Source organism: Acinonyx jubatus, chromosome E3 (assembly GCF_027475565.1).
Source record: "Acinonyx jubatus isolate Ajub_Pintada_27869175 chromosome E3, VMU_Ajub_asm_v1.0, whole genome shotgun sequence".
NCBI lineage: Eukaryota > Metazoa > Chordata > Mammalia > Carnivora > Felidae > Acinonyx > Acinonyx jubatus.
The window spans coordinates 38,100,539-38,121,184 of record NC_069398.1 but is presented as its reverse complement, the minus strand read 5'-3'; the positions used below and the strand labels follow the sequence as shown (position 1 = coordinate 38,121,184).

The following is a 20,646-nucleotide window of genomic DNA, read 5'->3' as shown; positions in this document are numbered from 1 at the left end:
AATCAGCCACTAGCCCTGCGGGGACCACCGGGAAGCCCCGGGCCATCCACGCAGAAGGGACTTGGAAGGACAGCTAGCCAGTTCTTAGATAACAAAAGAGGAAGAAAAACCTCGTGTGAGTTCACAGCAAGCCAGCCAGAGCCACAAAGCCTGGAGCGGAGGCCCCGCCCCTCTTCCCACAGCGCCCTCCCCCGCCTAGTACTCACTCTACTGTAGGCTTCAGGGCGCCGACAGCGCCTCTCTGGGCCCAGGGTGGCCTCAAAGTCCTCCAGCTCAGTGGGCTCGCCGGGCAAATCAGTCTCGCTGGGACTTCCCTCCTCCAGAACCACCGCGGAGTCTGGGAGGACACAGATGAGGCTACTACGTGCTGGCCCGGCCCCCAGGAGCTCACGTGGCCTGAGGTACCAGCCTCTCCCCGGCAAGAGAGCACAGCGGCCCCCCAACAGAGCCTCACCTAAGGCCTTCCTTGCCTGTGGTTCTAAGCTGCCCACACCCCATCAAGTCAGCTGGAGAAGGGCGCCCTCAGGGGCCTGGATGTGACCCCTGACACGGGGAGTCTCCAACACAGGCTCCCGGACGCAGGGACGTGGGGGGCATCCGGCTCCTGGAATCCCCAGCCCAGGATCCACAGCACCCGCCGCTGCTGCTCCAGCAAGGGAAACGGCCGGGGGCGGGACCCGAGCCCAAGAGCCCATGAGGGAGGAGCCCCCGCCTAAGACGGGGTCCCAGCTCAGAAGGAGTGGCGCGCCCACACCGGCCCCCAGGAACCGGGACGAGAGGCCAGAGTCCCTCTGTGATGGGACCTGAGGAGAAGCCTGATGGAGAAACACCCGTGCGCGCACACAGACTCGGAAGCCCGTTCTGGAAAGCCGAGGCGCACTATCGGAGCCCAAGCCAACCCCGAGCTGAGGAATGCTAAGGAGGGTACGATGCCCTGAAGCAGCATTTCCTGTGCCGATGTGAGGGCAGGGGCGGGGGAGGGGGAAGCAACCGGGGGTTAGCGCAGCCCGCGGCCGCCACACACGCAGCCCCACACGCGCACGGCCTGTCAGCCGCCTGCCGGAGCCCGTCTGCACACTGCCCTTTCCTAACTGGCTCCTGTCCACATGTGGGCACCCAGGTGTGCCCAAGGGCCATGCAAGTCAGAGCCCGCCCCTGCCAGGGCCTGGGAACAACGGGCCAAAGGCTGGTCTGTAGGGCCTCTGGCCAGCCCACGACGAGAGGCAGACACAGCCCAATTTGTGGGTTCGCAAAGCCAATCGGACCACCAGAAGCCCGGGAAAAGTCAGTGGGGCTGAGCCCCACGGCCAGGCTTGCCCCAAAGAACTGCCCCCTGCCAGCATCTGTGGCTTAGCTGCCCAAGGTCACCTCCTGAGGCCTGAAGATGTGGCTGTAAGGGCCTGCCCGACGTGGGGACAGAGCTCAGCCACGAAGGGCATGCAGCAGAGGGGGTCCGCCAGCAAAGCGCAGGCATTCTGCACAGACGTCCTCATGCGAGTCGGGGCCCTTCTCCCAGAGGGCACGGAGCGGCTCTGGCAGGACCACGGAGGGATGGGCGGATGAGGGGCGATGAGAACAGCATCTACGAGGCAGAGCGGCGCTCTGGAGCAAACACCGCTTCCCTTAAAGAGACACACGAGTACCTGCCCAGGAAATGCTCCTGTGCAGCTCTCCTTGGCAACTGGTCTGGTACAGGGAGGAGAAAGAGGCCACTGCAAGGAAAACCGCGAGCGGCCAGTCAGCAGAAGGGGAGACTATGCACAGTCGAGCAGAGGAAAGGCACCACTAGTCCCGCACAGAGCCCGGGCCTGGAGAGAGAGAGCGGAGGGGCCAGCGGCGCCCGGCTCCCCAAGCTGCCGGAGCCGACGTCTGGAAGGGGAGCGCGGCCCTCCTCCTCGCCAACACAGGTCCCGGGCCGCTAAGCGCCATCTGCGGCCACAGGGAAGGCCAGACGGTGGCCCGGAAGCTCCGCAGCAGCAGGCTGGGCACGGGCACGAGCGCAGGCAGGTGCAGACTGTGTGCTCGGCGCATCCACACCCACACCCGAGCAGAAGCGCGGCTACCGCCTAGAGCCCCGGCCACGGGCGCTCCGAGGAGAGCGCAGGGCAAAGGCTTTGCGGGGGCTCTGCCGTGCCCGCCCCCGCACAGCTACCGCGCGCCTCGGGAAGAGGGTCCCTTTAGTGGGAATGGGCCCTGCTCCCACGTCAGGCTGTGGCGGCGGCGAGGAAAGCTCCGGGACCCCCACTGTGGGCACGACCCGCGGCGCAGGGGAGTGACGCTGCCTCCAGACAGCACAGCCAGGTCGGGCGCGACGGGTACCCACCTGTGTTAGAACGTGGGGGCGGAGGGGGCTTGGCGGAGCCGGCCGCCGGCACCGAAAGTGACTTGTACAGGGCCGTGTCACGACGCTCCTTGAAGCGCTCAGCGGCCATGAGGGCGTTGGACAGCTCCTGCAGGGGCATGTTGTTGATGTCCGAGGAGAAGGGGCTGAGGGGGTTCTCCAGGCTCATCAGCCAGCTGGTGTTCCCTGCGGAGGGGCAGGCAGCACCCCTCAGGCCGCGGGCCCGACACCGCCACCGGCCATCCCCACCCCCAAGGGCACATGCCCGGGGGTAGGCAGAGCTCCCTGTGCTCAACCAGGGAGCGATGGGGAAGTGGGGGAAGGCTCTAGCAAAGGCAGGCCCCGGGCTGGCCCTGACGCTCCACCCCCACACCGCCAGACCCCCAGGTCAGGAGTAGCTCCCGACCGGTGGTCGCCCGCCTCACGGACGCACAGGAGGGCCTCAGCTCATACCACTCTCCGCCCCAGGTCAGCTCTCACACCCACGTCAGGCCCGGCAGAGGCACCGCAAAGAACGGACATCACCGAAAAGCTTGGATGGGGCAGAGCCGGGGGCTTTCTGGGCTCCCTCTCCCCACAAGGCCCACGGGCCAACGCTTTGACGCGGCCCTCCACACCGAGCGTCCTCACATTGGGAGCATCTCCCTCAACCCTGACCCACCTCCTCCGGCCCTTCCTGGGCCTTCTCATCCAGTCTCTGGCCTCCCCCGTGCCGGCTCCCCAAGAGGACCCAGGGCCCACAGCCTTACTGCCCAGGAGGCTCCCCAGGACCGGGCACCTTGTCCTCCCCAGTCACCACTCGCCACGCTGCGCCCTAAGCGGACCCCAGGCCCCGGGCCTTGGCTTCCTTTAACCTCAAATACCCATTACAGGCCGAATCGTGTGCCGCAAAATTCCTGTGTGGAAGTCCTCACCTCCAGCACCTCGGAAAGCACCGCGGTAAGGGAAAACCGAATCTCCCGGGTGGTCCCTAATCCACAGAGTCCTTACCAGGGGACACACACCCGCACAGAGGGATGACCACGCAAGAACACGAGGGAAGACACATGCGTGTGCACCCCAGGAAGAGAGGCCTCAAGAGGACCCAGCCCGGTTGGCACCCTCACCTGGGACTTACAGCCCCCGGGAGCAGGAGGAAATACCTTTCTGTTGCTGAAGCTGCCCGCTCCGGGGCACTCTGTCAGGGAGGCCCAAGCGGACTAGCGCAGGCCCTCCCCACTCAGCCCTGTGGATCCCCCTCACCGCTCACCGTGTGGGCGTCACGGAGCAGAAGCTCCCTCGGCCCAGCCTGCCTGCCCCTCCTGTGTACCTAAGACCCTCGTGGCTAATGGTCCCGCGGCCACTGTGTGTGCTGACCGAGGCCCAGGCGTGCCAAGGGCAGACCCGTCAGTACCCGTGGGCCTCCGGACCAAGATCTCCGCCCAGCCCTGGGTCAGCAGGGGTACGTAGGCCGCCAGGCTCGTCTTCTCCTGTGCCGGGAGCTGGGCGGCAGCCGAGGCCCTCTCGGACGTGCTGGCTGGTGTGGTCTGTGAGCCTGGGCAATGGGTGGCTGGAGCGTCCAAGGCACCAACACGAAGGCCATGGCCCCCTGAGGAAGGGGAGGACAGGAGGGCTGGTGACCCCCACCTGCCCGACGCAGAGCCGCCGGCTCAGAACTGGCTGTTCCACCCAGGGCCCTGCTGGCCACGGAGCCCCAGGCCAGCAACCAGAGGCAGCTCAGCCCTCTCTGGGTGTCGACCTCGGTGGGCCCAGGGCAGTAGGAAGGGGCCCCAGCACCTGCCCCACCTGCCCCCACCGTTGGACCGTGGCTCGTTCTGGCTGCAGCAAAAGAAAGCTACAGGGGTGAGCTGAGCTGAGGACAAGGACTGCCGAGGGTTCACAGGAAACACAAGCCATGAGAAACGGACCCTCGGCGACAAGGGCCCGCGGGCCAGAGTTGTGCAAAAGGCACACCGCCTGCCACACCCCCTGTGACGAGGGCTCGCGGAAACAACATCCCGGCAGCGTTCGCGAGTGCGTGCACCCACAGAGGCCCCGAGGAGGCAGGGAGGGGCACAGGCTCACCAGACATGGAGCGGACGCGGTCCCGGGCCCCACGGCACACCTGCTGCCCAGCCTGGGACTCCAACTTGGCAGGCGCCTCCTTTGTCTGCCTCACGTGCGCACTGGGGTCAGAGCTGAGGACGGAAGGGTCCATGCCGAGCGTGACCGAGATGTCTCACAGGCTCCAGGCTGGCGTGCAACCGAGCCACCCCAGCCTGGGCTCGGGACCGCCAGGGTCACGGCCCGATAGGTAGGGGCTGGAAGGTGCGGTCACCTCAGCTCTGGGCTGCCCTGCAGCTCTCCTGAGTCCAAGCCCAGCAGTGACCGGGTTCCGGTCCCCACGCTCGTCGTCACAGTGACGAGCTTGTTTCCAACCAGCCAGGTCTTGGTCCTGCCGCCAGCCAAGAGGAACTCCCCTACAGGGGACCTGAAAGCAGAGGGGCATCGGCCAACACCTTGCCCAGTGGGCTCTGGACAGGCATCGTGGTTCGAAAGGCGCCTCCGACTGAGGGCCGCCTGCAGGAAGGAGCCCTGCACGACTCACCCGCCACCGCCACTTTGACCCATTACAGTCACAGAAGAAGAGAGCGCGGTGCTGTGCCTCCCTCCCAGCCTGTACCTCTTGGGGACCGCCGTGAAGTTGGAGAACACGTATCTGGCCATCATGTCCAGACAAGTCTCCGTGAGCTCCAGGTGGAGATTTTTCAAGTTGTCGTCAGCCTGGGCCATTGAGTTCTCGTCCGCAGACCCCAAGCTGGCACTCGTGAGGGACGTCTGGATCCTGCTGAAGGGAGGGGCCCAGCGAGGTCAGGTGCCGACCAGCCCCTCCTCTCCCCCCAGGGGCCAGAGCTGGAGGCATGCATTTGCTGGGGGGCCGCGCCCACCAACGCCCCACCAGGGCGCATGGCCAGTGGAGCCACGGCTCGGCAGACCGCGCTGACACATCCTCCCAGAGAGAGGAGGGCAAGGCCTCACGGGAGACACGAGAGACCGACATCCCCTCACCGAAGCGCAGGAGTTAGGGGACGGCTTTGTGGCAGAGCCCTTTAGTCATGCAGAGACACGAAGACCACACACACACACACACACACACACACACACAAAGATTGCATTCTGCCCACGGGGCCACCTCCCGATGACGGGGAGGGTCTGGGCTTCGTGTGCAGCTCTTCACCCTGAACTCAGGCCGCCCCAGCTCCACACGCACCCCGTGACCAGAAGGGGCTTATGTGGGCTTAATTCTGATGCCAATTTTTCAAAGCCCCTTTGCCACATTCTGCTTGTGATAGAGACTGTGCTAGAAAAGAGCGGAGAGCCTCGCTGCCCCACCCCCAGCCCCCCAAACCACACTCAGCAGAGGCCAGCCTGAGGCTGGAGCCCAAGCCAGGCTCCTAGGAAGTGGGTCTCCTGGGCCCGAAGGGGCTTCCTGGGGAGGAGACCACCCCCATCCCGCAGCTCAGCACAGCCTAGCACGGCCGGCGCCTGGCGGGAGCAGCGACCCCCAGGGGCCCACACCCGCACTCAGACACAGCAGGGAGAAGTGAGCGAGGCCACGCCCCTCAAGGGTTCTGACCTCACCAGCCCGGCCCCCACCCCCGCTGCCCCACTCAAAGCCCCTGCGCCCTTTCAGCCGCCCCAGAAAGCGGACCTTTACTAAGAGAAAGCTCAAGAACAAAGTCCACCTGAGAGGATACGAAAGCCAATCCCAGGAGCATGCTCCCTCCTGTCCCCCGTGGGCGCAGAGGCCCCCTCGCCTCCGGGGACAGGCCTGTGGGCAGCTGCCACCGGGTGCCTGGCTTCCTCAGAGCTACCGCCCTCCCTGCTTTGGGCTCCCAGGCCAGCCTCCGAGGAGGCCTGCAGCCAGCCCGTGCTGGGACGAGGCTCGGGGACAGAATGCAACCTTCCCACCCCTCACCACCAGGCTCCCCGGGACCGAGGGCTGGGCTGGGCAGGACGGGCCTCTGTCTCCTGCTCCTCCAGCTCCGGCCAGGCGACGAGGTCATGCAAGCGCCCCATGCACCGCCACCCGGGCGCTCCCGCCTGCAGTGCCGCCGCACGGGCCAAGCTGCAGGGTCTGAGCCCCCCACCCGAAGAAGCCCACTACCTGCGGACCACATGTTCAGACACACTGATGCTGCGGCACCGGAAGGCGTCGGCTGCAGAGCTCTCCTGGAATTCTCTCACGGGTGGGGAGTTATTCAAGCCTTGTTTGGGGGGTCTGGCTATCCTCAAACTACCAGGTGAGGAAGGAAGGCCCAAGCCCCAGAGAGCCCAGCTCCCGGGAGGGGAGAGCAAGCCATTGGAGGGATGAGAAGGAAAGGTCACAGGCCACGGGGTCAGGATGGACAGCCCGCGGGTGAGATGAACAAAAAACCATGCCAGAGGCCAGTTAGCAGGGGGAAGAAACAGAAAACAAAAACGCATGAAAATACATCTTGTAAACATAACTGAGAAAAAGTCACGGTACCAAAACAAAGAACATTAGTGCAAATTAAACGTGTATGGAGTGCTCCGCACGGCAGATTCCAGGCTGCGCTGACCAGGCGTCCCCCCCACCTCAGCCCTGCGGCCGGCACCACCCAGCTCGGGGAGCAGGGAGCGCTGAGGCCCCAAAGGTCACCACTCAAAGAGGCCGGTTCTTAGTTCGAGGTCCCGGGCCCCCAGCGACCCGGGCTTAAGAAGCCAGCTTTTAACTTTAAGTCACGATGACCTGGTCATTCTGGAAAATGCCGTACTCCCCCCCTCCCCCCCCCAGGGGAGAACTGAAAAGCGGGGGCAGAAAGAGGAGTCGCCGTTCCGGTGAGGTGCAGACGAGACAAAGCCTAGCACGGCTCTCGGCTTTGGCAAAAGCGGCTGTGACGGGACAGGGGAGCGTGTCCCCTGACTGGCAGCAGGCTGAACAGCAAGCTCAGGAGGAAAGGGGACCGCGGCCCGAGGCCGGGCTGACTACAGGGCCCTGGAGCTCCTCCTCACCCGGGCCCAGGTACTCGGCTTCCCGGGAGCCACAGCTGCCCTGTCGCAGCCCTCGGCTCACTGGGTGGAGCCGGGCCACCCAGACGCCCTACGGCTGGCACCCTGATCCCGTCGGCAAGTCCGCCCTCGGTGCTCCGTGGCCGGGACTGGCTGCAGGCCACGGCGCCGGCCGCTGCAGCTAGATGCGGGCGTTAGCAGCATCGCAGCCCTGCCCTACCTGATGCCGGGACCCCTGGGGCCCAGCACGGCCCGCACGGGGCATCCCCTCGGCCACGTTCCCTTTCCGCTAGACAGCCCAGCGGCAACAGGTCAGCCCAGACCCCACCGTGCCGGTCACACAGGCCACGCTCGCCGACCCACCCTGGCCCGTGCCCTCCACAGACACTGGGCGCGCCCTCCGCAGGCCCGCACCTCTTGGGCCTCTCGTTGAGACTGGTGCTCCGCGCTCTGAAGCTGTCCTTCTCCGGGGTGTCGTCAAAAGACAGGAGGACATTGGAGCGTAGGCCCTGGCAGTGGAACAGAGCTGAGCTGCAGGCCGGGGGGACTGACCCCCATGTCTCCTCCCTCCGCAGGCCTGGGACACGGTGAGCACAGCACCCGACGACGCCCACCTCCCTCTCCCCTGACCGTCACCCCACTGCAGCCAGGAGCAAAGCAGGTCCCACCCTGCAAGGAGTTTGAGCTCCTCCGGCCTACCTTAGTGATATAAGGAACAAAATCCTTCCGAAAAGGCAGACGGCATCTAATGAACCACATGGCTATGACGTGATGGGCCAGGCACACGATGTACTGATTAAACCTGAGGAGGAAGACAAGCGGTTTGGCCCGGTCCAGGCCCCCGAGGCTGATGTGCCAAGCCGAGCACAGAAGGGGGGCCCAAAGGCCACAGGCCCGTCCTAGGACTGAGACCAGCACGCAGGGGCACCTGGGTGGCTCAGTCTGTTAAGTGTCCGACTCCTGATTTCAGTTCAGGTCGTCATCTCGCAGTTCGCGAGTTCGAGCCCCGCATCGGTCTACACTGGCAGCGTGGAGCCTGCTTGGGATTCTCTCTCTTCCTCTCTCTCTGCCCCTCCCCTGCTCCCTGGCACGTACTGTCTCTTAAAATACTTTTTTCTAAAAAAAGACCAGCACGCTGTCTGCTCCAAGGGGCCGCGGGCTGGCCCAGGTCACAGGGAGGGACGTGACCGGCACTTACTTGGAGGGGTTGGTGTACGGCAGGGAGATGGCAAACACACTCGCGTACTGCTCAGCGGCAAAGTTCCTGTAGAGGTGAGGCAGCCTGGCCAGAGCTGCGGGACAGGGACACGGCCGGTGAGGGGGCCTGGGCCAAGGCAGGCCCACACCCGGTGTCCCCAGGGTCCTGTGCTACTTCCAAAAGCCGGCGTGGCCACCCTGACTGAAGAGGGCTGCAAAGGAGTGAAGCTTGCAGCCTCCTTGAGCGTGACCTTCCCTCGACCCTCAGCTTTCTATTCCAAGGGCCAGAAACCCACGGTTCCCGGGCCAAAGCCAGCCAGCGGCCTGCGTCTGCATGACCTGTGAACTAAAAACGGCTTTTATGTTTTTAAAAGCTACGAACCAAAAGAATGCACAGCAAAGGCCAACGTGTGGCCCTTTACAGAAGTGCTGGTGGCCTGCTCTGCTCCCGTCCCCCACCCTGCTGAGGGCCAGACAAGCGCTAGAGTACTGGGAACGAAGGGGTGAGTGAGGCAGGCCGAGCTCCTGGAAGTCACAGTCTGAGAGGCGAATCAGCAAAGCCCCTCGGCAGAGCTCACACGCAGGGTGTGTGCCCTGAGGAGAATAAAGAGGATGCCGAGAGCCAGGCCAAGTGCAGGGACCCATGTCGGGCAACACAGAGGCTTCAATGCCATTTAAACTAAGAGGATGAGAATGGAGCCAGCCACTCGAAGGCCAGGAAGGAAAGCAGTTAAGGCTCGGGGGTAGGAAGTGCAAAGGCCCTGAGGCAACAGAGCATGGCACAGCCCAGGGGCTCCAAGGAGACTGCGCACTAAGCTATGTCCCGAGAGAGATAGCAAAATGAGCTCAGAGAAGTCAACACAGGTTATTCTGGGTACATTGCAGCCCCAAACCCAAGAGTCCACCACCCCCCCCCCCCAACGACAAGCATGCAGGCGGATGCTTACTTGACAGGAATTCGAGGAGTGGAATGGCCATGCTGGCTGTGGCCGAAATGTGTGTGAGCTTCACGACCAAGACAGGCAGCGCCTTGATGATGATGTCGGGCATTTCGACACTGCACACGGCCAGGGCCACCACGCACTGGCTGGCACAGCGGTAGATCAGGCCTTGCTCCAGGCAGTACACCATCTCCCGCTGCAGGGCAGCACGGGGGCCTCAGACCCAGCCCGCCACAGGCCGGCCCTCCGCACCCCTGCCCCTGCCCACATACAGGCTTCTCTCCCCGCACCCTACTCCAGAATGTCCTACAGAGGGGGAGACCAAGGCTTAGGAAGGTGAAGCGCCTCATCCCAGGTCCTTAAGCACATAAGCAGCACAGGGCCAGGAGGTGGACCCACCCGAGGCGAAGGGACAGCAGGGCAGCTCTGGTCAGGCCTTCCCTGGCACCTCCGACCGGCCAACGCCGGCAGGCGACGCTTCCCGCCCCGGCTCCTCAGCCAACCCCGGAGCTGGGACACGCTGGGCCCGTTAGCCCCCCCGGTCACGGAACCTTATTACGGGGGAGGTTCCGCCCGACGCAGCAAGACGGGCAGAGGCCCACACAGCTCCGGGCAGCCAGTACCCAGCAGGAGGCAGCTCCCGCTCAAGCCACAGCCTCAGGCCAAACCACCCGGTAGCTCGGGGCCCCGTGGAGGGTTTCGATTTCCTGAAGCCAGCCCCATCCGCCAGGAACACCCTGGGCCTCAAGGGTTCTTGGGAAACCTTCACCCCGGCATGGCCTGCTGCCCAACGGGGCACAGCCAGGACGAACCAGGCCGAGCCACGGAGGAGACGGTGCAGTCAGGGAGGGAGGGAGGGGACGGGGAGCGTGAGCTCCCGACTTTGCCATGACCAGGAATGCGGGCTCAGAGCGGCCCGAGGCTAGTCGAGGCCCCACTCCTTGCCAGCTGTCACCGTGAGCGGACCACCCGACCTAAGACTTCAGTTCCCTCGTCAACGAAGGCACAGTGACCGCGAAGCATCGGGACTTTAACCGAGGTAGCCAGTGTGATGGCAGCACGGGCCTTGTGCCCAGCAGTGGGGAACAAAGGGGAGGAGCACTGCCGTGTGCTTCTGCACCCGACGACAGACGTGGAGGCAGACAGAAGTCAGGCGTCCCGGACCCTGTTGCCTGGCCTCTCAAAACAGGTCCAGCTCTGCCAAGTGGCTCAGCGCTTGTCCTGAAGCCAGGGCGGGACAAGCGGGCGGGGCTCCGCAGAGAGAAAAAATGCTGTTGCACGTGGGGTCGACAGTCGACACCGCATTAAGCCCACACCACCCGGAAGGGAACGCAGGAGTGCCACGCCAGCAGGGGTCCGGCGGCCACGGGGGAAGCAAGGCCAGCTCCCGGCCGAGCAGCCACCCGGATCATGAGAAAAAGGTCCGGCCCGTGCGGCTAGAGCAAACATCCCGGGACCCAGGCTTTCCAATGCCGGCACCATGAGCTCACCTGTCCCTCCCCCACCCGGTACCTGTCTGGCTTTGTCCAAATAGTTATGGTAAGAGATTAACGCCGTCAGCACAGGAACCACAGCCAGGTGCAGGTCGGTCCTGGAGAAACCTTCCGGGGTGCCTCGGAGCCGCTCCAGAGTTCTGGGACCTGAAAGCTAAAGACCAAGGCCCCCCATGTGAGGCCCGGGCGGAGAGCCAGGCAGACCGCTAGGGGGCCGAGGGTGCGGGGGAGCCCGTGAGAACACAGGTCCGGCGCGAGGAGGGCTCGTGAGCCCAGGGGGTGGGGGCTCTCCCACTTCCTTTTCTGGCCAAGGGTCTGCCTTTTCCCAGAAGTGTGCAGCAGGGGGCGCCCACGCTGGTGTGCTACGGACAGTCGGACAGTCAGAGAGGGGATGAGCGTGTCACAGGAGCCCGGGTGAGGGGTGAGGAAGACGGCAGAAGGACTCAAAACACCACATCTGGCTCACGAGCCCTTCAGTGAGGCCTCCGATTTTCCGGCCCCTGAGTTGGGAAAGGACAGGGCCCCACACGCGATGTGCGCTGCACACAGGGGTCTGTCTCTGGGGGAGACCGCCCTCTCGGGCTTCCACGGTTGACCTCCCGGGGCCTCACGGTCCTTGGGAGGAAGGCACTGGCTGCAGCCCCGATGTGGGTGGTGACGTTACCATGGAGCAGAGGGCGGAAGACAGCTGGTCGACGCTGCACGGGGACGTGAAGATGAGGACCTTGAAGCGGAGGGACTCGGGCAGCTTGCCGAGAACAAGCTTCAGCACCTTCCAGTCCGTCTCCTGCAGGAAAAAGGGCCGTTCAGCGGGGACCGTCTGGGCCCTGCAGACAGAAGACGTGTCTCAGGGCCCGAAGCGCAGTCTGAGCTGGGCAGTCTGAGCTGCGTGACCTCTGGAAGCCCTCTGTGCCCGCAGCCCGAGAAGCACGTGCCCCTCCGAGAAAGTTCACCCCGGCATGACGGCGGCCACCCTCCCGAGGCCAGGCTGAGCGGGAGGCCCGGTGCACGGCCCCTACCGCCTCTCCCCTCTGAGCCGGCCCCGGGACTCCCCACACCTGACCCCCTCCCCGTGTACCCACAGTGACCCACAGGCTGCCCGTCCAGGGCACGGTGCCCACGGCATGCTGACTGACGCCCACCCGGAGCACAGTGAACATGCAGCAAGGAAAAAGCTCGTGTACTAGCTCAAAGAGAAGGCGGCAAGCGTTCCTGAACAATCTACAAGCCCACACACACACTCTAGGACCCAAATCCACCTGGGCACACGGCAACGGGAAAACACGGTCGTAGCCCCCCCGCAACTTCCAGAGGCTGCCACCCGTAAGCTCAGTGGCCACCAAACCTGAGAGCCGCTCCCCAGATCCCACCTGTGACTCAGAGGCCTCGAGACTCTCACGGAAGTGTCCGATGGCAGCCATTAGTGCCAACGCCCAGCGCCCCCAGGGAAGCCGCTTCCCTGCCCGTGGCCTTCAGGGGCTCACCGAAGCCCCCGCAGGCTTCCCAGCCCCGCTGTGCCACATTGCTAGCCACGTCACCTCTCCCCGGACCGTGTATGGGAACAGGCCTCTGCCCCTCCCCTTCCGTGTCACGGCCCCAGCTTTGCCTCCTGCCGCCAGAACTGCACCCACCCTGCCTGCAGGCTCGGCTTACTCCTGCCACTGGAACCTCTCACTTGCCCCTCCAAGTGCCCCCAACCGGGGCTCAGTGCACCCGAGTCTCCTTCTGAGGCACACCAGTCCCGCGATCCCGGCTATCTGCCTACCCGCCCCCACATCATACCACAACCGTCTCCCAGAGGCAGGAAGGTCTCCTCGGTTCCGTGCCCAGCCCCGGGTGATGGCTGCGCACGGCGGATGCTCCCCGCTGTGCCCTTGGGGTGAACCTACCAAGGTCGCCGCTACAGAGACAGGCACCATGCCCCGTGGGCGGCACCAACCACCGCTTGGTGTGCCCTGGCTCAGCTGAGGAACCAGCCACCCCACCTGCTTCAAGCACTGCAGCAGGACCCGGAAGAGCAGGGAGTAGGGCAGGGAGCCAAGCCGCACAGCGGGACCGGCAGGTGCTGGGCCGGATGGCCCGGTGGGAGGCGACAGGGGGCCGCCGGCCTTCTTCTCAGAGCCTCTCTCTGGCTCCCTGTGGAGACAAGTGGCAGGAGCCCTGAGGCCGAAGCCCCCACTCCACGGGGTCAGGAGAGGTGCTGGCCCCCGGCCCCACCCCACACTGTCGTCAGGACGGCTCTGGACACTCGCACAGACCCAGGGCCACCCCAGGGCAGACGGCGGTGGACGCCACGGCCCGGAACTGGAGAAGCAGGGCTGACACGCACGTGGAGTCGCAGACGCAGTAGGGGCTGAACCTCACAGCCCCGTCCTTGCTGGGCAGGCCGAGGCGGTGCAGGGAGTCCGCCCTCAGCAGCAGCAGGAAGTCAAAGGCCTGCAGAGAGAAAGCAAGGTCCAACAAGGCAGGGACAACGCCGGGCCGTCCACTCGCACCCAGGCATCTCAGAAAGGGCCGTTCCCGCTAACAGCCAACGCGCCCCGACTCCACTGTGCACAAAGACGCACCGGGGCCGAGACGCAGGCGTCCCTGCCTTCTCCCTCAGAGCCCGCGGAGGTGCGCCCTCCCCACGGCAGGGACAACACCGTGGCCTCATGCCAGGCACAGCGGGGCCCGCCCCAGCGACAGAGAGAAAGGGCATCTCACACGCCGGCTGGACAGCACCATGCAGCCCGGGGTGCCAAAAAACCAGAACCCTGCTCGGGTGCTGTCACTTCCTCCAATGAACAACAGGTCACTTAACTGGGCTGCCCAAATGACGGGGCTGCCTGACACGTGGATGCTCTGGAAGGGACCAGCGTTTCTGTCCCAGAGGCCTCTGCTCAGCGGTGCCCTCAGAGCAGTCAGTCCTGCCAGCTCTCTCAGCAGCAGCGACCCTCCACACCAGGCCCCGCCCCTCCACCTGGCCCAACCCGTAGCCCCGCCCCTGCGCCCTACAGCCCCGCCCAGTCCCACCCGCACCCCACCCCCAGAGACTCCACAGCCCCAGCAGAGACCAGGCTGTGGCTGCGTGCCACCCTAAAACACAGTGCAGTCCCCTTTCTCTGCCCACACCTGAGGCCACGGGAGGGCTCAGACTTGCACACGCAGAGGCACACGCACCGCAGGCAAAGGGAGGGGCAGCAGCTACTGGGGAGGCTGCAGCCACAGCTGGTGCTAAGGATGGAACAGTCCGCCAAAGTCCCCTCCTGGGACCACCTGCCACCTCCCCGGAGTGAGGTCCCCGATGTCACCAGCAGGTCCCCAGGAAGGGACCGTGGGCAGCCCTGAGGCGCAGCTTGCTCCACTACGGCCACCGACAGCCGGCTGGCCCTCCTACCTGCAGCCGGATGCTACTGGCGATGGGCAGGGTATAGCCGTGCTTGTAGTGGAGCTGCAGGTGGCTGACGAGGGTCTCGTACACACGCACCGCGTGGCTGGCAGGCAAGGCGTACAGCTTGGTCTGCAGAGAGAGCACGCCGCTCGCTCGGAAGGCAGCAGGCTCAAACGCAGCCATGTGGCCAGCACCCTCGTGCCCAGGAACCAGGACAAGCCCTCCCCAAGTAACTGGGAGGGGTCTGCCATGCCCTGGAAGGCACAGACCCTTCAAGCCACTAATTCCAGTCCAGGGACTTCGTCCCATGGACACTCCACATGTGCATACTCTCAGTGATGGGGAAAAAATCAGGAACAAGGACACGTTCACGCCCTCAATGGGAACTCTCCTAATAAATCAGGAAAATCTGTCCAATGGCCCACCACTCGACAACATGGGTGACAAGACCCCCGTGGGGTGGAAGCACGTTCTCTCTGCCACCAGGAAAGTGGACAGACCGGGCGTGAGGCCCCGGGGTGCTCGAGGAGGGTAAGGGGGCCCACTCACCGGCCACCGGGCTGTCATCCCACTGTAGCCCCCTTCCTGCCCCACCTCCCTGATAGGTGAGCCTGGGAGAGGCCAGGTGAGACTTTGGTGTGGGGGCCTTTGGGGTGGCATGGGCTGCCCAGGGGCAGCAGGGACCCCTCTGTGGTCCGTGGTACTCTTGAAGAGAACAGTGAGGCTTAAAACACGTGTCACTGCTATTCTTTTTAAAGACAACTCATTAACAAAACAAGGTGGGGGGAGGAAGGGAGCCGGACACAACGCTGACAACACAGGGGCAGGTCCAGAGAGGACAGAAGAGGACAGGACGGCTGCCTGCCCGTTCTGCAGGAAAGAGAGACAATCTAACTCTCTGCTGTGTGTATACTGTTTAAGTGAACGCATAAATGGCTTATCAAGCTGTTTTTTTACCGTTTATTCTTAAGAGAGAGAGAAATACACAGCATAAGCGGGGAAAGAGCAGAGTAAGAGACGGACAGAGAATCCGAAGCAGGCTCCAGGCTCTGAGCTGTCAGCACAGAGCCTGACATGGGGCCCAAAGTCACAAGCCATGAGATCATGACCTGAGCCGAAGTCGGACGCTTAACCGATGGAGCCGCCCGAGCGCCCCATGGATGACTTTTTAATTACATAAAAAGAAAACAAAAACGGCCTGGCCCCAGACTTTGCCACAACTAGGAAACAGCTTGGCCCTGTGGCCCCACCCTCAGGTCTCCAGGGCTGGGGTCCCAGGTGAGGGTAACAGATGGCCTCTCTCACGTCTCTGCGGCAGGGACCTGGGGGCGCTCAGGCCACAGGCCCCTCAGCCCAGCATGCTCCCTCACACGTCATGGCGGTCAAGAGAGCTGGGCCCCCGTGAAGGGGCACCGGGGATGGGCTGCCCGGCTTTCTTCCCCCAGTTCACGCTCGCACACCAGAGCGTCGTCACGGGTAAGCGCTATGGGAAACTGCCACGCCCTTGAACAGCTCATGAACTGCAAGTTTCTGAGGCAACTGACTCGAATACTCTGCTTCACGGAATACTGACACCGGCAAGTAACCTCAACACACACTGTGGTGCTTTGAGACGGACGGCAGAGCCCAGGCGGAGGTTGTCTGGGGCATGAAGGGGAGAGGCCACGGCCCCAGCGACCCTCAGGGACACGGAGGGACAGCCACGCCACAGGAGGGCGAGGACATGCTGCTACAACTGAGGGAAAGGGTACGTGCCGACCCTCTAACTGGCAACCAACTCCTGTTCACAGCGTGCAAAGTGCTCTCGCGATTCAACGAAAAGGCAAAGACCCAGTTAAGCAGCGAGCAGAAGATGTGCACACGCTTGTGCCCAAAGTGACACCAGTGACCGATCGGCACATGAAAGGCCGCTCGTCACGGGCATCAGGGGAAAGCAGGTCAAGCCACAACAAGGTAGCACTTCCCAGGCACACGCACGGCTACACTCAAGAAAAGCAGAAGAGGAGGATGTGGAGGAAGCGGAACCTCACACCCGCTCCCGGGAAGGTCTAAGGGAGCGAGCCCAGAGGAAGGCAGGCTGGCGGCTCCTCAAACGAAGCACAGAGTTACCGTCTGACCCAGGACTCCTCTGCTAGGTGGGAGCCCCAGAGAGACGAAAACCTATGTCCACACAGCAACTTGTACAGGAGTGTTCACAGCAGGGTGATTCACGAGACTCAAAAGGTGGAAAGAAACCGTGTCTATCGAGCGGCAAAGACGACGCAGGCAAGGCACACCGGCACGTGACTACGAGCCGTGGACGTGAGAGGAGCAGGCACGGACGCCTGCCGCCACGGGGAGGAGCCACAGGAGCTCGTGGTGTGGGATTCCATTTCTGCGAAATGTCCAGAACAGGCAGACCCACAGGAGAGAAAGCGAACCAGAGGCTGCCAGGGGCAGGGGTGCTGAGGGGAGGTGGGGGGTGGCTAACGGGTGCGGAGTTCCTTCTGGGGAACGAGGATGTTCTAAAACCGTAGTGATGCCCACACAACTCTGAAGATACTGAAAACGCCACCAAACCTCACACTTTAAGTGGAAGAGTTACGTGGTTTATGACTTACATCTCAACAAAGCTGTTCAAAGAACCCCAGCACCCACGGGGCCAGCGTCGATGGCGGGCCTGCGGTGAGAGCTGAGGGGACAGTCCCGGCACTGACTCAGGGGCATCTCCGCACAGACTGCTCTGGCCGACCCTGTCCACCCCTCCCCACAGCTCTCGGGAGCCCCGCACCCCACGACCGGAGGGGTCTGGGTCACTGCCAGTTTGCCCTCTGCGGCCGCTAGGGGGTGCCCGGGGTCCCAGGAGACGCATCCCGACAGGCAGCTGGCCGCCGCAACCTCCCAGAAGAGCAGAGGCCCACCTGAAGGATCACCAGGAGCCCCAAGACGGCAGTCTTCACATCCTCTAAGGAGGCTGAATATGCCACCACATCTCTTTCCTCCAGCTCAGGGGGTGCGGAAAGGGAGCGGGCCATCACCTTTAGAGAGAACACGTGTGCTCACCTTCGCGGTTCAGGCCTCCCTCCGGCAGCAACCATCAGACCTGATACTTTCTCCTGTCTCTCAAAAGCTGCATTTCACGCACCTGAGGGACCGACCGTTCAGAAACTGCAAAGTATTTCAGCATTAAAAGAAAAATGCGCTGACTGTGCAGCAGTACTGGGCCGAAGCCTGCTTCCCGGCCGCCCCCCTAGGAGCCCCAGCTGCAGGCCCGGCCAGGTCTCCAGCGCTGCCCGTCCCTGCCGTGGGAGGAGCCCTGCCTGCAAGGCGCACCGATCGCCCTGGGGAGAATGGGGGCAGAGAGCCCAGAGCCTACTGCCGCCTGCAGGGCTTTGCCACAAAGAGGGGTCCCTCTGGCGGCCCAGGTACCCGCCGGAGGGGCTCTCACCTTCTCCACAATGTCCAGCAGGCTGTTGAAGTGGTGGGTGTGACAGCCTTCGGCCAGGTCCACCAGCAACTGGGTGGCCAGTTTCCGGACTTGGGGGTCTTTGTCCTCCGGGATGTGGGAGAGCTGAGAGATGACCACCGAGCTGATCAGCTCCTCCTGTGGCGGCACAAGTGGGCACATGTGAGCCACGTGCAGCAGAGGCGTGGCGGCACCTGAGGGATGCTCTGCGTGGCCAGGCCCAGGCCCAGGTGTGATGCAGCAGTGAGCGTCATGGCTACTCCTGACATTCACTGTCACGGTTCAGAACACTCCTAGGCAGGGGGCCCCCTGCGTGCGAGCACTGGGGTAGGAAGACCTCGTTCCTGACATCACAGAGTCCGCGATAACCGGCCACAAGAGCTTTCAGGGCCGCAGGTACAAAGCACCACAGCAACAGAGAGCAGGACAAGACCGACCCTGACATGAGGGAGCAGAGAACCCAGAGGACCTTCCTGGAAAAGGCAGCACTGAAGTGGGTTCCAAGGGACAAAGATGCAGACAAAGGGAAAGCTAAGAGGGTAGCAAAGGGCAGACAGGTGCTGGGAACACGGGCAATGGCAGGAAGGCTGGCTAAGGGACAGGGGCAAAGCCTGAAGTGCACCTCCTGGAGGAAAGGGGACACAGGCAGGGGAACAAGGGCAGGGGCACACGGATGTCTCTGAAGGACAGATGGACTCTGGCCACAGACCAAGTACATGATGGGCCGGAGGGAAAAAACTGGCAGTGGAGACACAGGCAGGGCCTGGAACCACTGAGGTCAAGCTGGGATTAGAGAGGGTGACACCAAAGCAAAAAGAAAACGTCCTCACGCAAGACTGTGTCCAGAATCTTTGTGTTTTAGGTGACTACTGGGGCGAGATCCCTGCAGGCGGGAATGGAGTCAGGGCCCCTCACTGGTCTCTAGGCTCAACACAGGCCAGGCAGGGGGCTCCGGACAACAGAAGGACGCAAGAATTAACAAAGGAGCAAATGTGGACTTAAGAAAGCCTGCTACACAGTCCAGGACACACCCAGGAGACTCGCAGTGCCCGCACAGCTCACAAACGCACCTCGAGCCCACGGATCCCAGTGTCCCACCCCCCACCAGAACTCGTACCTCATAGAACTGCCTGTTGATGAGCAGCACAAAGGATAGGACGTCGAGCACCTTGATGCGCACAGCACTGCGGGATTCATTCCTGGGGGCAGGACACAGCGGCTAGAGGTGGTGGTGGGCAGGGGGCGAGGGAGCACGGCTGCTAGAGACGGCGATGGGGGGGAACACGGCTGCTAGAGGTGGGGGGGGGGGGACACGGCTGCTAGATACAGTGGGGGGAACACAGCTGCTAGAGGTGGGGGAAGGCACGGCTGCCAGCCTCAGCCTCCACCAGGCCCTAGCTCACCTGTAGCCTGAGTCTGAGGGCTGCCCCTGGGCCCCAGCCCCCAGAACCACACACCTCTGCAGCAGGGTAGACCCTGCACAGGGCCCAGCTTCTCGACATTTAGACCCAACACTGGGCAAAGAGGCAGAGAGCTCAGCCCTTGGAGAGAGTGTCTTTTTACACAACCACTCGACAGGAAGAAATTAAATGCAGGGGCCTCAGAGGACTCTGTCCTCCTGGAAAACAAACCTTTTCCTGCACAGGGAGAACCAGTCCTTTCAAGACTGAGAAAGGAGGGTGCCTGGGTGGTTCAGTCAGTTAAACGTCAGACTCTTGACTTCAGCTCAGGTCACGACCTCACGGTTTGTGAGCTGGAGCCCTGTATCGGGCTTTGCGCTGACAGCATGGAGCCAGCGTGGGGTTCTGTCTCTCTCTCTCTATCTCTGCCCCTCCACTTACACTCGCGCGCATGCGTGCTCTCTCTCATAAACGTTAAGAAATGAAAAAAAGAAAAAAAGGGAAAAAGGAAAGCCCTGACTCCCTATGTGCCAGACTGGGCCCAGAGCACAGACACACGCCTCCAAAGGCTCCCTACCGGAAGAATCTCTCCATCAGTAACTGCAGGTTGTGAATCCAGCCGTCCTTTGCCGGATGGATGGACTGAGCCCTGTAGGTTATTAAGTTTAGGAGGGAGGACTCCTGTCAAAATAAGAAACACCTGGCATTAAGCAGCCGCTCTGCCCTCGAGGAGGGTTTCCTACACGCAGGCGGGTGCGCGCACACACACACACAAATACACATATGGCCCATGCTGCTGGCCTGGTGGGGGGGGCATATCTCCTTAGGGACGCCAGCCACTTAGAGGTCCAAGGTGGGAAGTCTACACGACAAAGGCTCTAATGGCAGCAGTGAAAATTCATTTAAAAACCCACATCAAAGCCTTGGCATCAGGCTGTGCGTTTCTGGTGCCAACAAAGCCTGCGGCCCGGGGGCAGACGCACCAAGCAGCAGGTGTCCCTGGAGCTGGCCAGCACCTTCCTCCAGACAGGTGGGAGGAAGCTGATGGTTAGGCTAGCACCGACTCTAACAGACCCACGCTCGCTCGGCTTGCTGATGCCCCAGCAAACTTCCCTGCTGGAGCACAGACCCCAGAAAAGCAGGAGCCTGCTAGCCCTTTATCTCAAACTCAAGGAAACTGGTTTCAGACCCGCTGAGGGGGTCCCACTTCTCCCCCAGAAGCCTGACCTAAACCAGCCTCCTGCCCAAGCACCAAGGCCCCGCCCAGTTGAGGGAGAAGAGGTCTCACCGGCCTCTGGTCTGCACATCTCTCGACGAGCTCGAAGTATCTCTCGTGCGAGCCGTGGAACTCATTCTGGTCACACAGCTCTTCCACTGTGGTCAGCAGGTCATGGACGATGGCTCTGAGCTCCGGGCTGTCCAGGCTCTGAAACGCCAAAGTGC

The 20,646-nt window shown here is 63.1% G+C and overlaps 1 protein-coding gene across 18 annotated transcripts in view; it reads right to left on the bottom strand.

Annotated features, from left to right (window-relative positions):
- Positions 1-20,646, bottom strand: part of TSC2 (TSC complex subunit 2) — a 34,474-nt gene that overhangs the window by 4,088 nt on the left and 9,740 nt on the right. For 4 of the 18 annotated variants that reach the window (XR_008294589.1, XM_027043567.2, XM_027043558.2 and 1 more), the window contains exons 12-33: positions 20,492-20,629; positions 19,781-19,884; positions 18,921-19,002; positions 17,786-17,941; positions 17,259-17,375; positions 14,365-14,487; positions 13,315-13,421; positions 12,971-13,121; positions 11,650-11,772; positions 11,005-11,139; positions 9,499-9,688; positions 8,553-8,646; positions 8,054-8,156; positions 7,769-7,863; positions 6,489-6,617; positions 5,004-5,168; positions 4,659-4,811; positions 4,406-4,518; positions 3,735-3,929; positions 2,324-2,527; positions 1,644-1,712; positions 207-337 (exon numbers count right to left, since the gene is read on the bottom strand). Coding sequence is in view for 17 of the 18 variants with exons in the window: in XM_027043567.2 (XP_026899368.1) it covers positions 207-337; positions 1,644-1,712; positions 2,324-2,527; positions 3,735-3,929; positions 4,406-4,518; positions 4,659-4,811; positions 5,004-5,168; positions 6,489-6,617; positions 7,769-7,863; positions 8,054-8,156; positions 8,553-8,646; positions 9,499-9,688; positions 11,005-11,139; positions 11,650-11,772; positions 12,971-13,121; positions 13,315-13,421; positions 14,365-14,487; positions 17,259-17,375; positions 17,786-17,941; positions 18,921-19,002; positions 19,781-19,884; positions 20,492-20,629 (2,877 nt within the window). In the remaining variant the exon portion in view is untranslated. The remainder of the gene's footprint in view (positions 1-206; positions 338-1,643; positions 1,713-2,323; positions 2,528-3,734; positions 3,930-4,405; positions 4,519-4,658; positions 4,812-5,003; positions 5,169-6,488; positions 6,618-7,768; positions 7,864-8,053; positions 8,157-8,552; positions 8,647-9,498; positions 9,689-11,004; positions 11,140-11,649; positions 11,773-12,970; positions 13,122-13,314; positions 13,422-14,364; positions 14,488-17,258; positions 17,376-17,785; positions 17,942-18,920; positions 19,003-19,780; positions 19,885-20,491; positions 20,630-20,646) is intronic. The other 14 variants (XM_027043557.2, XM_053213247.1, XM_027043559.2 and 11 more) reach the window with 7 other exon arrangements.